Genomic DNA, 14,187 nt, shown 5'->3' on the forward strand with positions numbered 1-14,187 from the left:
TCAAATTGATCATCTAAGTTAAATTAAACTGCCCTGACTGGACTTACAGCTGTTCCCTCAAACCATGTTTAAAAAAAGGAAGGATCTTACATTTTTGCAGAATTTGTGCAGAAAAGGAAAAGCACATAATTGACAATTTCTATTTCTCACATCCAAAGTAATGCATTCATACAAAATCAGGACCTCCAAAGTCAAGCATGAAAAGAACAAAAAAACAGAAACAAAAAACTAGGTTAGAGATACATAATCTCTGAATAATGGTTAGGCTAGTTCACCAACACCAAAGAAATCCAAGTGGCCAACAGTCTTGAAAATGCTTTATTGAAATGTGTGACGTATGTGCAGAAGATGTGTGTGAAAAGACCACAGCTTGAAAACTGGTTTTGGAAACGTCTTAACAACCGATTTGGGAAAAAAAAAAACACAAAAAAAACCCCTACTGGACTGGACTTCTAGTGTAACCAGAAGCCTATGTAGAATTTCCTTTAAAACATTTTCCATCGCAGAGACTAAAGAAAACAAAGCTAGGGTGTCTGGAAATTGTTGGAGGCTGAAGTTTCAGAGGAGGAGAAGCCACAGTTTTTTTTTTTTTTTTTTTTTTAAAGAAATGTGGGGTGACATCTTTTTTGGTTACATCTGAATGAGCATGGACTTCACAGTTCTCAGGAGAACACCGGAGGGTGCTCGAGTCTGTATGCTTGTTGAAGGAACAGAGAAACACAGATGGGAGGAGAGAGGGGAGACAGAGGGAAGGGCTCGAAGGAGAGAGAGCACTGGAACAAGACATGATTAGGTTAAGTCTAGTTATAAATTTATCAGAAGCTGTGCGCACCTTTTTTAAAAGTCCTAAATTTACATTCCAAAAACTGCCCCCTCCCCGACCCCCAAACCCACTGTCCCTGCCTTGGAGCTATTGTGAAAGTCTATGCACAAAAACTGGAACAGAAAATAAAAAAATATCCCGGCCCCTTCAAACCCCAAAACAAACCCAAAAACGCTGTACATTTTTTTTTTTTACACATAGGATTAATAATATAGGCATATAGGTGGCATGATTCAATTAAAAGGCTTTACTTTTTATGCTTGAAAAAAAAAACCCAATAAATAAAAAGGTGCTAAACTTAGCATTAAGAATTTGGTTGTAATATATTGACAAAGTCTGGGAAGGCAAATCCTCAAAGCTCCCCTGATACTGATCTGTCTCAGCAAAACTATGGAGCAAATACATAAATAACGCAACATATGATTGAGAAGGTGAGATTTTCAAAAACAAAGACAACATAATCCAGGTTAACTTTGTTGAACAGTGAATAAATGAAATTCATCTACACCTGAATAGAACATATTTAACAATTGAAAAAAATTTTCGACAACCACAAAAAGAACTTTTCAAACAAAGAGAACAAGACTTGTTTCCAGGACACACAGACGCCTGCAGCAGATTCCCACAGCAGCTGTACTGGTGTATCTTCTACGGATGAGTTAAGACAGGCTGAGCTCCACACGGAAGATGACTGACAGGGCGACGGGACAGTCACACAGGGCGGAGCGACACCGGCTACGACCCCAGGTTCCACTGCAGAGCTGGCTTGTGCGTAGGAGGCACACAAAGAAAGGTGATTCAGGCAGACATTATTCAAAAGCTACTTTGTCAAGGAACTCTTTTGCCTCGTAACCATTGAATAATGTTTGGGAAAGCTTTGGGCTTTTATGTTTGTTTTAAGTTTTACTCCTTGTATTTAAATTTCTTAAATAACAAGGTCACTAAAACTCATGCACGCTGCAAAAAACCTCATGCAGTAGTTAAGGTAAACCATCCAAGCAGTTTTTATTCATTAATATTCATAAATACACACAGCAGCTTCATTAGAGATTTCCATTTTCCTCTTCAGTTTGAATGTGGAGTATTACGAGAGCCTTCTGCATGTCAGGGTGCAGGAAGCAGAGATCACCCCTGCACTGCTACCTACATTTACCTGCTAGAAGTAAAAATTAGTTAAGTGGAAATGATTATCATATATATTTTTCTCTCTTCCTTTTTGAATGTACACAATGTAACAAGAGTGACAGACCTGAAATTACAATCACCAAACAAACCCAAGATAGTTGTTGTCCACTTTCATTGGCAAATACAGCACAGAGGACATTGTCTGCGAATTGGGATGTCATCAAAGAGGAGGTGGTGGAGGCTCATTTCCTTTATTACTCTCTTTTAAATTTAGGTTTTCTAAAGCAACATCTAAAGGCATAATATCTACACAGCCCATAGCACCAAAATCTGCCATTTCCCCCCGTTCATCCTCGTCTGAGGACGAGCTCTCTTCGCGCACTAAAGTGGACAGAAGGAGCTCTTGGACAAAGAGGCTGCGGTCTGCACGCTCACTTTCCATGGACTGGCGCTCTGTTTCAGACATTTTAGGATCATTCAACCTGCGTAAATTAAAAAGAAAAGATCTCATTGGTAAAAAGTCAAGGAACAATGGCACGGTCAGTTTCTACAATGTCCTACGTTATGCGAGCTCTGAAGAGTCTAAGACATATTATTGGAACACCTTGCTCTAATTTACCTCCTTAATTATGTGGCTGTGAATTACCCACACTGATAACAATACTGTTACCCTGAGGTGCAAATCTATGCTTTAATTAGATTCAATGAGAAAAAACACATTGGGATTTCTCATACTCCCTATAGAGAAAACTGAGGTGAAAAATCTAGGAAAACAGAATTTCTAACAGATTAGATGCTTGGGGAAGTAGTAATTTCCTTAACCAGAATTTCACCAGTTGGTAGTAAAAAGAGGAAAAGTAGCAACACTGGTCCTAAAAACAAAATCTACAGCGACTAGTCAACTGAAAATAAATCCTAGTTCTCTTGGCCTTTCTCTATTATTTCTACCTAATCCTTCCAAAATAAAGATATGGCCAGGAGCATGAGAGGGCAAACACACATGTACAAACAGACACACGCATGAGCATGCATGTGTGCACCTATGCTCTCCTACCAAGGAGCCTGTAACAAGGCTGACCTGAGACTTAAAATGGCCCACTACGCTCAACTGACACACATGCTTCTGAGACCTGTGTCACGCTGGGAAACCTGGTTCAGCAACATGGAGACAGGACAGATATTAGCATGTTCGGATTACCAACCTGCTAAATGACTTACGCAATATCCTGGTTAGTTTCATCGCTAATTTTATTTATCTACATTTTTTAGTGTCCAAGAAAGAAAGGGAAACCCCTGATTGAAGCACTGGGGTAGGAAAAGTATCAAACAGGAAGATGGTAACAGTGAAGGGAGGTCCAGCAGGCGCGCGTGACCCCGAGGGCCCACGCTCACCTGCACCCAGCACCTGGTCTCCACAGTCCCCTAGGCTGGAAGGCACGGGGGCATCTCACAGTAGCAATGGAGGAGATGTGACAGACACTCACTATGGGCTTTAAGTGCTTTTTGTATGGATACTCTCTTTTAATCCTACAAATTAGGTTTCATTATTATCAATTTATGGGAAGAAGAAACTGAAGAGGTTAAGTGACGCTCAAAAATCTCACAGCTGTCAAATTGAAACCACTCAACCATTAGATTAATGGTTCAGAAAACAAAAGATCTAAATTTCAGAACTGCAAGAACATAGAAGACTCTGGAAAGTAACGACATTAGATCCACACACCAAAGGAAATGACTGATGACATTTATAATTAAAATCAAATTCAGGATACAAGAGAGTATATACTGAAAGAGGAGAATAAGCAATAGGCTACATATTCAAAATCAAAGCTTTGAAACTGCTAAGAAATGAGGTACATTCCACATTCTCAGTTTTGGAAAAAGCCTTAAAAAGAAAAATAAACTGAAGTGAAACCCATTATAAAGAGAAAAGATGCAGAGACAACTATTTACATAGCAAACAGGCAAACCAGACACATGCAGGCTGAGGCCCCCCAAACCTCTGGAAATCACGTAATTCTTATATTACAGTTTTGATTTTTAAGAAATAACTGAGAATATATTTCACTCCTGAAGGGGCGGGGGAAATAAAAACAGCACCAAGGCTAGATTTCCTAGTGGGCCAATCTTCATCTGGGATCTGGAAGTAACTGCAAAGCTTGTAAGAAGCTTCAGCTTGGGGTGAGCAAAACTAGCTGGCTCCATTGCCAAGAGACTGGGATCTGACACAGGCACTTACAGTTGGTTTCTGAAAGGTCCACCATTATTGGATCCCAAAGAAACTGTTGCACCATCAGTTCCAAGACAGTGGGAACAGGAATTGCCCCCAGTCAAACAGCCCAAGACAAGGCTTGAGCCCCACATGAATCACATTACAGCTGTGGGCCAGTGACAAGGATTTCCACTTGGAAATGTCACAGCCATTCTCCTGGGCTTGAAGATTCTCAGTGTGCACATTTATGTATTCACAGTTGGAAGATGCTCAACAGTAAACTATTTTTGTTACTTAGTTTTGCCCAAGCTTATTTCCCAGGAAAAAAACTTGAACATAAATAACTATTTATATTTCTTAGACTATACAAAGTCCCAGGGAATATTTTGGAGGAAATGCTGCTTTAGATAAACCTTATGAGTCAGAATTTAATGACACAATGAAAGATGTAGAGAGTGGTCTATCAATTGCTAGGTACTATGCAATGCACAGGATCAGATGACAGAAGGGGGCGTTTCAGAAGCTACCACCAGGATCTAAGGAGAGCACTCAGAGGCCACCCTATTGTTCCTGGTTGCTGGCGTGGGGGTGGTGCAGAATAACTGCACAGATAAAAGTCCCAGATCAAGCTCACTGAGGCTGGAGCTCCAAAAACAAAATAAAACCAGAGTGGAACAGAGGTGGAAGATGTCTCTTCTGAAGGGCAGTGGGACAGGACATTCATTCCACCCACAGGCCAGCGAACCTGCATCAGATAACACATTGGTAGGGTTCCTTTCTGAGGCTGGAACCCAGCCCGGCAAGCTGGAAGCCTGCAGTCTGTCCGTCTCTACTGGTAAGTTATGTGGCAGAAAGATGGATCCACCTGTGGCTCGGTGGCTGCTCTATGCTGAAGCAACGTTTTCTGCTAATAACCAGGCATAGTTACTCACTTTGCAGAAATAATCCAAAGGTAAACTTCTCACTTGAAATTTCCTCCTTAGATCCATAACAAATGATAATAAGTACTGTTAATTGGGCCTTTGTTATATGCCAGACATTGAACTAGAGCATACACATACCAGTGCTCCCATTTAATCCTCCAAACAATTCTCACTCAAATGAGGCAAAACTCAAGGGACATTAAGAAAGAACTTAATTATAGTCTGGAGAAGTAAAGTGACTTGCCTAAGGTCCAAACTGGTAAAAGCTGGGGCTCTTGACAGGGGTCCTATTTGCAGGAATTGGCAAGTATTTTTTATTCTGCATCCACAGTATGTTATTTACAACTATACACATGTGCCACTGTACTAACAAGAGATGTTTAAAAGCATGAGATAAAAGAAATACACATGGAAATAATGCTTTCTTCTAATATCTGTCACATTACTTTTTGGAGATAACTGCTATATTCCACTAATTTTCTTCCTTTTACAGTATATTCCTATCTGTTCCATTAAAAGTCCAAATTAGAACCAGGCTCATTATCTGCTGACCCTGTGTGTACTCATCACTGCTCTTTCTAAAATTCTTTTATTTTTAAAAGTCACATAAAATGCCCATGATGTCTCAGCAGAGGAACATATTCAGTTGCTAATGGTAGCTTTCAAGAACAAATATGAACTCTATTCCATCCAGCAGAGCCATTTACTGTGTGTTCTAAGTATTTTTTACACTGTGCTAAACCATTTTTTAAAAGTTACTTTTGTATATGTTAACCACAAACATTTAAATTTCACTTCTTCAGAAATTCTCAGAAGAAAACCACCACACTATAAAATCCTCCTTGTACTTTGGGATATTGCAGAGCAGACTGATACTGGCTATAAAAAGAAAGCAATGTTAATTATGACAGTAACTATACCTAATACGTCCCATATACGTAATGATACTGTGTTTACGTTTTATGGGCAATGTGGGAAAGGAAATTCCTATCAGATGATGAGATACTGTTAGAACAAGGTTATCAGCATTCATAGTTGATCTAAGTGAAAGTTGCTCAGTTGTGTCTGACTCTTTGCGACCACATGGACTATAAAGCCTGCCAGGCTCCTCCGTCCATGGAATTCCTCAGGCAAGAATACTGGAGTGCGTTGTCATTTCCTTTTCCAGGGGATCTTCCCAACCCAGGAATCAAACCAGGGTCTCCTGCATTGCAGATGGATTCTTTAGCTGGGCTATCACCATTAGTGCTACCTGGGAAGCCCAGTTTATTTAAAGCAAACAATTATTTTTCTTATTTTTGAGGCAATACTGAATACAGATTTTGATTAGATTTCTGTGAGTTTTAAAGGTTTGAGCAAAGGTCGAGGCTTTAAGAACACACATAAGGACAAAAGAGCAAAGGTCATCTCAGACTGCAGTGTTAACAAAATATTTCTCCAAGTCACATTAATGAATGAACTACCTTGTTAAAAGAAACTGGGAGTTCTGGATCGTTTGCTGACTGCTTTCTGTGTTAGCTGTGTTGGTTGTTGCCGTGGATTGCGTGATTGTAGTGGTGACACTGCTTGTGTTAGTGCGCCGGGTTGCGTTGCGTGCGGTCTCCAGTTGTTGCCGTGCCGCCTGGGCATGCTGCCGTTCGAGCTGCAGCTGCATCTGCAATTGTTGTAACTGAGAAGCGGAAGGGCCAGAGGAGTTCAGCTGTCCTCCTGCAGAACGTCTCACTCCCGATAACTGAGATAAAAGCTCTGTCAGAGGAAATGAAGACATTAATGTCCACTGCAGGAGGAAAACAAAATGCTACCATCGTCCTTTTACCAGACGAACATTCCAAGCGATCATCAACGGGAAGGTAACCTGGGGCAACATATAGTCTCAGCTTGGAGCTTACTACGTTTTAGGATGCCTTCTGGAGGTGGGAGTTGTGTGAGGGAAATGTAAACATATGTATGACTATTAGCTCACATATAATTCTAAGTGAAACAGCAAATTGGTTTTTCAGTTGTTTGCATAATGGGTTGATTTAGTTATCCTTTCTCTCGATATTTAGTATTTAAGGCGTTTCATCCACTGGTCCAAGCATAATATAAACCTTCTCAATATGACCTCCATGAAAGCAGGGAGTAAGTCTACTGCTCATGGCTTTCTTTCCTGGTTCTTAGAACAGTGCCTGACACATAGCAGGCACTCCAACACTGATGTGATGATTGAATGACTCTCAGAATTAAATCATAGAGAGAGATTGGCATCGTTTCTCACGGTGGTCGCTCTGCCTCCTTTCTCTCGAACCTTCTGGGACTGCTCTCTGAGTCGCAGGGCACTCCTGCAGTGACGACCGCTGAGGCTGACTGGCTCTCAACCCATAGCCTGTTTTATTCAGACTCCTGTTTGCACAAGGCTGTGCTCACTGGGAGCCTCTCAGCTAAGGGAGGTGCAGCACTTGTCTTCTCCCAATGGCTGTGGAGTTGATGGCGGCCTTTTCGATATTCTCAGGCTGGCAAAGCTTTTCATCATTAAAACTAATTTCCAGGGCAGGTTTCTGCCTTACTGCTCACAGTTGTTTAATCCCTGAGGTTCTTAACACCGTTTTTTCATATAGTCCAGCACTAACATAATTTTCACCGACAAAAAAACTGAATAGAGAAAATGTCTCATATTTGAATTTTGCCCCCAGAAATCACTTAATGTTTAGAGCCTACTACCAAAGACAGCAGGTAAATATATTCCTTTTGGATGAAGCAGTGTTTTTTAAAATCCCCCAAACTCAAGTTTTTCTGGGGCTTCCTGTACATCCAAATGCCCAAAGCACATTTAGAATTAGATTTTACACTGAATATCTCATAATTTAGAGAAGATTCTATGAGTAACACTGTTCCTACTTTTGGTGACAGATTTACATTTGGCACGTTTCAGGTACAAATCCCACTGTGTGCATACATTTTGGTCTTGCCCAGGCTCCTGGACTCTTAATGCCTGGCCATGTCTTTCAGGGTCTTAGGCTACAACAACTTCTGACATTTTGACTGTCAAATTTTGTGCTCTGCTGCCGGTTGTCCACGTTGGCCATGCATTAGATCCAGGTACAAATTACCTGTTCAAATGATTTTTTAAAGTAAGACTTTCCCAAGCTATTAGAACATGAATGTTTCATAACAATATAATTCTCAAATTAAGACACGTACAAAACATTCCTACTTGACTTCATTCCATGAGAAGAGCTTATATCTTTAGTCTTGTCAATTAGTTTTCTTATCTGTGTGCTTATGAAGGAGGTTGAACCACAGAATTCTGGAGGTCTTTCAACTCTGAAATCTTCTATGATTTTCTTGGGTTTCATTGGAGGTCACAAATAGAACACAGACGTTCCTTATCATTTTAAACCTCTAAGTACTTAAAGAAATGCCAGAATAATATGAACTACTTTACGTGTTCTACTCGACTTTAAAAATATTTTTATTTTTTTGCTATGTGGCTTGCAGAGTCTTAGTTTCCTGACCAGGGATCGAACCTGGGCCCTCAGAAGTGAGAGTACCGAATCCTAACCACTGGACCTCCAGGGAATTCCCTACATGGTCTACTTTAAACATATTTTACACTTATCGAATTTCAGGGAATTTTGTCAAGGAACACAGAAGGGTGATGAGACTGAAACATAAATCCTACTCCCCCAATTGAAAGGAAGCACCCCATCCCCGGCCATTTCCCTTAAGGATGTGAAACTAACTTACCAGCTATAGGATCCATGGCTTCCCTATTGCTTGGAGAATATGAACTCTGAGAAGAAGAAAGTCCACCAGTAGAACTGCTAGTAAAGTGCATGTTTGATCTGCGTGCACGAGGACCTCCTAACCCCCGGCCAGGGTGAAACATTCTACGTACATGTCGGACACCGCTCGACTCATCATAACTCCAAGGTTAAGAAAAGGACCCGGGTATTTCATAGTAAGAATAAAATACATATATAAAAGAAGTCACTTGAGCCCTTGGAAGATAGGCACGCAGATTTCCCAAATTGTAAGCATTTTAAAACAGCACATTTAGAATACAAATGGCACAACTATGTCTATGAAGGCTATTAACTCTAAAAATGGACAATGGAATATAAAGCAATGTATGTGTATACTGTGTGTCTATATTGTATATGTGTGTATGTTTTCAAGGAGAAAAAAATGTTTCTCCAGATGGGAAGAAGTTTCTTCCTAGGTTCCAGCTACAAGGGACAGAGTTAATATCACCTGACAAGGTGAAAGGTGCCACCTGGTCAGATACCCAGAGGGAAATATTCCCTTAGCCATATATGTTCATATCACAGTAGCCACAAATAATAACCATCAGTTTTTATATCTGGTGAGAGTTGTGCTAATATACAGGCTAATCAAATCTCAGTGACCATCTGTAAAGAGAAAGGAATAGTACAAATAATTTAAATTCAGGAGTCAAAGATTCCTTTCGGCTAGCAGTTTTAATCTGTCAATGTGTTTTTTTTTTTTCTCTAATATTGCTGTAAAGCAGAAAACCAGATTTGAATTTCTTGTGTTAAGTGGACACACAGAGTTAACAGCACATTTATCAAGAAGTCAAACCATCTTACACACGTGTGTGAGTTAAACTGAAGAAAGTCCTGAGGAGCAAACAGCAGCCAAAACCTGTGAAGACAACACTGTGTCTCTACACAGGCAAGTGTGAGTGTACAAGGAGGAGGGAGGGGAGAGGGGGCTGGGGGAGCCACATGTTATAGAGGAAGAGATTTTCTTTTGAAGCTGCCAATATATAGGAAGAGAATTCTAAAAAAGAGGTGATATATGTATAACTGATTTACTTTGTTATTCAGCAGAAACTAACACAACATTGTAAATCAACTATACACCAATTAAAAAAAAAATTCCCCAAACAAAACACAAACCAAAAAGCAGCCAAGAGAACAGCTACATAATGCAGGCTAACTTTCGCGCTGGATTCCCAGTTCAGGAGTCATGCGGGAACAGGATGGGCAGCCACAGTGCACATTCTTCCACGGGATTCAGGACACAGGCTTGGGCTCTACAGAAACTGATGCTATGACCATCACAGTTTATTCGTAAAAGTATAAAAAGTACACTTTAGGGATTTCCCTGGTGGTCCAGTGATTAAGAATCTGCTTCGGAGTGGAGGGGACACAGGTTCGATATCTGGTTGGGGAACTAAGATTCCTCATGCCTCAGAACAACTAAGCCCACACTGCAACCACTGAACCCAACACAACCGGGGTCTCCTGTATTGCAGGCGAATTCTTTTCCAACTGAGCTATCAGGGAAGCCCTGCCAAATAAATAAAAAATTAAAAAAAATAAAAAGTACACTTTAGGAAGAGTTCTATCAAAGTAGCACAAAAAAAAAAAAAAAAAAAAAAAAAAAAAATTTTAAGAAGAATTTTATCAAAGTAGCAAAAAAAAAAAAAAAAAAAAAAAGAGCCTAGTTACAAAGAGGCTTAGAAACAAGTTGCTCTCTCATGTCAAACAAAATTATCACATAGTGACACTTGAAGAGCTTGACAAATTAGTTATATTTCCAGGAAAACTGCTATGCCAACACTTTACTTTCTAGAACTGAAAGATAATAGTTGCTAGTAATCTAAAATGCAGCACATGACTTCTCTTACTCTGATATTTTACGTAATTTATTTTTTCTTGGTAATGAAAGACTCATACACATCTACAAAAACTGGATGTGGATGACATGGGACATCCTACTGACTGGATGCTGATTTCACAGAGGTCCCTGGACCTGCTGGAGAAGTGCAGGATAATGGCATGGTTTTTAAAACTTTTTTGCCTAGCTACTCCATGAAGATGGAGTGAAAAATGGATCGAGTATAACTCTTCTGGGTATTGTTACAGAATTCTTTTATACAAAATGGGAAGTAACTAACAGGCTAAAAGTATTCTTGGCCCATTTGGATTTTCATGTTCTTGGGAGAAACAAAAAATAAGTAAGCACCACTTTCTTTTAGCATCCCCTGCACTTAGGAGGGAGGAAGAATGGGCTCTTCTGTTCATTCAGTACTTGCCCCAGACTGGCTCAGACCAGGCTGATCTTCTCATTTCTCAGGAAGGTTCCATAGCTTTATCTTCTCATTAGTTTCCACTTGAAAGTGAAAGTGTTAGTTGCTCAGTCATGTCCAACTACTACCACCTCAGGGACTGCAGCCTGCCAGGCTCCTCTGTGAGATTCTCCAGCAAGAATACTGGAGTGGGCTGCCATTTCCCTTCTTCAAGGGATCTTCCTGATCCAGGAATTGAACCCTGGTCTTCTGCATTGCAGGCAGATTCTTTACCATCTGAGCCACCAGGGAAGCTTTCCATTAGTTTCCACTTATCTTCCCCCAAACTCTAAAGGGTCAAATTTCTGATAAGAAAATTACATTCTGTGATTAAGGGCTGAGAGCTGAAGGACAGGAACACCAAGTCTAAGGTTGTCTTATGATTGCCAGGAGGCAAGCAAAGGTATCAGAATGGAGTCTGGCAGGGAGAAAGCTTGTGATTAGCTTTTGATTGCTTCAGACTGCAATGAACACTAAAACCTTCCCAAGAGCACACAGCCCTAAGTTAATACGTGATAGTTTTAGAAAGAAAATTCGTAACTTGAAACCAGAAGCACCAAGTCTACAAATCAATGTACTCTGGTGGGCCAGTAATCTCTTGCAGAGTATAGAGAATACTGTCAAGAACCATCATGAGACTGGCTTGGGAGGAGAAGCAGAAATCAAAGTGGGAAAGAAATTTAGAACTGGATCTGACCTTATGCTGTCCTACTCAGATAGGCAGGAAGCCCCATGGGGCACACCTGCCCACCACCCAGCCTATAAGAGACTATGGCAACAGAGAACACGATAGCGAGCAAGTACATCATCCATACAGTTAATGCACTAACTAGATTTTAATTTGGATTAGCATTTTCCACTTCTGTATGAAAACACCCTCCTGAAGACTTGTAACCTGGTCAAATTGTCTTAAAAAGATAATAAACCTGATGGCAAAGAACTTAAGATAATAAGCAAGTGAATTTCACTTACTGAGCACTTTTCATTTAATGGTCGCAGCACGGAAAAAGAGAAATAAGAAATTGCACCTCAACGCTGTATCACTTTTAGGAAAATGTCAAATCAACTAAGATAATTCAGAGGTTAGTTTTTTCCTTATGAATACTGCCCTTAAAAGTCATCACAATGACAAATGTTGCAAACAACTTTTTCCCTTGTTGCATCTCAAAAGGATATTAAATCTCTAGGGGCTCTGTGTTCAAGTGTAAGATGAGCTGCAAAGTCATCCGTGACATGATTAGGATCGCCTCCAGGTAACGCTGCACATATTGGACAAATCTGAAATGAAAGCAGAGAAAGCAGATTTACTTATCGATGAACATTGATCAGGTGTCTTTCTGGATGAATATTTCATTGTAATTTTTACCTTGACCAGGTTTTAACCAGGCAAAAATACAGCAGATCCGGAACTAGTGTACAGCGTTCAAGGCTGAACAAGAGCCACAGGGCTGAATGTGGTGACTTTCCACTGAAGTAGACCATTTGTCGGGGTCAGACAAACAATTCTAAACACACCGGTCAAATCGGAGCTCTGGCAAATTCGTCTGCATGGTCTAGCAAACTATTTTTCATAAAAAAGTTTTTCAGTGTGCCATTTAGTGCACGTTCATGTCTAAGTCCCGACTGACTGGTAAACGCTGAGACATAATCTTCCCTAAAGTAACCTAGACTCGAGGGCCAATCACCAAACAAGACAGCACAGCTCTTATTAAAAATGCAACTGCACAAACTTAACCACCCTGAATGTGGTACAGTAAGACAGACAATGACAATTGATAATAGGCAAATATGCTCTATTAATTAATGAATGGGACTTCTAAGAGGGGAAAGGGGGTAGAGATAATTTTTAGAACTTTATCTCCCAGAGGGATGGGAGGCAGGACAAAAGCTTGTGATCAGAGCAGAGGAGTCTTGAGAGGTTGGGAGTGTGGTTTCTGAAACAGTAGTTTCAACAGAGGTGGTGAAATAGGAGGCAGGAGAAGGGAAGGACAGAAAGAACATGGAATTTTCAGGGTTGAAGCCCTTACTTTTTCAGAAATCCAACTGGACAGACGATAGCCTAAAAGTGGCAGCCAAGCCCTGAAGTATGAACTTCAACCTCAAAGAACAGAGCCAAGAAGGAAAGTCTGAGCTAAGGAGCACAACCAAAGGGAGCCCCAGGACCTGGACGGTGGAAGGTTTTGGCCTGTGTCTCTCCAGGGACAAGGGAGATGAGGGCAGGATACGAGACTCAACTTTGCCACTGTATGTGTCATATGCCCAAGTTCTTTCACTGGGAGTAAAACCAGGCACCTGATTAACCTTACTGCAGGCTCACTGTAGAGTGGCAAAGGAGAGACACTGGAGAGGAGGTGGCAGGAGAGAGGTGAGACCTGAAAAGACAGTACTAGGATATGGGGGGAAGACAAACTAGTCTGATTCCTAGAGCCTGAGCGCACACAAATCCCTGTCTCTAATGGCTAGAAACCGAAGTCCCGGAGACTGCTGTGATCCAGTTCCTCCTAATATGCAAACAGTCAGCTGTCCTGACGATCTGCCTCAGGACTCTGAGAAACAACATCAAGAAGACTAAAGATGCTCAGGAAAAAAAACACTGAAGCACGACAGTGTGCAAAAGAAGGAGAGAGGTCACGATGGGATGTACCTCTGAGGCAAAGGAGAGAAAGAAGCAGATAGACATGCTTATGCTTTTCCCAGAAGATGCCAGAAAGATGGTCATTTTTTCTGTGTCAGAGAGAAAAGCAACTGGATCTGTTTATGTTTATAGATAATCAACTCTCTCCTTACCAGAAAGCTGGCTTTTACTGTGTAGCTTCCTGTGCTGTGTGACACTGTGGGGTAGAGTCTGATATACTTATTTTACTTTTCACATGTTTCTGCCTTGTCTATAGATTGTAAACTCTTTGAGAAATGCAGGACAGTGTGATTTCTTTCTTTGTGGGAACTGTGACCAGATTTGTTAAAAGCAAAAAGATCGACATGGTTTAGACAAGCAAAAACAATCTCCAGTTGCATGTGTAAGATTTTT

The 14,187-nt window shown here is 40.7% G+C and overlaps 1 protein-coding gene across 1 annotated transcript in view; it reads right to left on the reverse strand.

The window, feature by feature from the left end:
- Positions 1-300: 300 nt before the first annotated feature.
- Positions 301-14,187, reverse strand: part of KCMF1 (potassium channel modulatory factor 1) — a 78,384-nt gene continuing 64,497 nt past the window's right edge. Inside the window, exons 4-7 of the mRNA XM_040224333.1 lie at positions 12,336-12,437; positions 8,810-8,984; positions 6,547-6,829; positions 301-2,430 (exon numbers count right to left, since the gene is read on the reverse strand). Of these exons, the coding sequence (XP_040080267.1) occupies positions 2,169-2,430; positions 6,547-6,829; positions 8,810-8,984; positions 12,336-12,437 (822 nt within the window). The 3' untranslated portion in view covers positions 301-2,168. The remainder of the gene's footprint in view (positions 2,431-6,546; positions 6,830-8,809; positions 8,985-12,335; positions 12,438-14,187) is intronic.

The sequence above is a fragment of the Oryx dammah genome, unplaced genomic scaffold (assembly GCF_014754425.2).
Source record: "Oryx dammah isolate SB20612 unplaced genomic scaffold, SCBI_Odam_1.1 HiC_scaffold_25, whole genome shotgun sequence".
NCBI classification, from domain to species: domain Eukaryota; kingdom Metazoa; phylum Chordata; class Mammalia; order Artiodactyla; family Bovidae; genus Oryx; species Oryx dammah.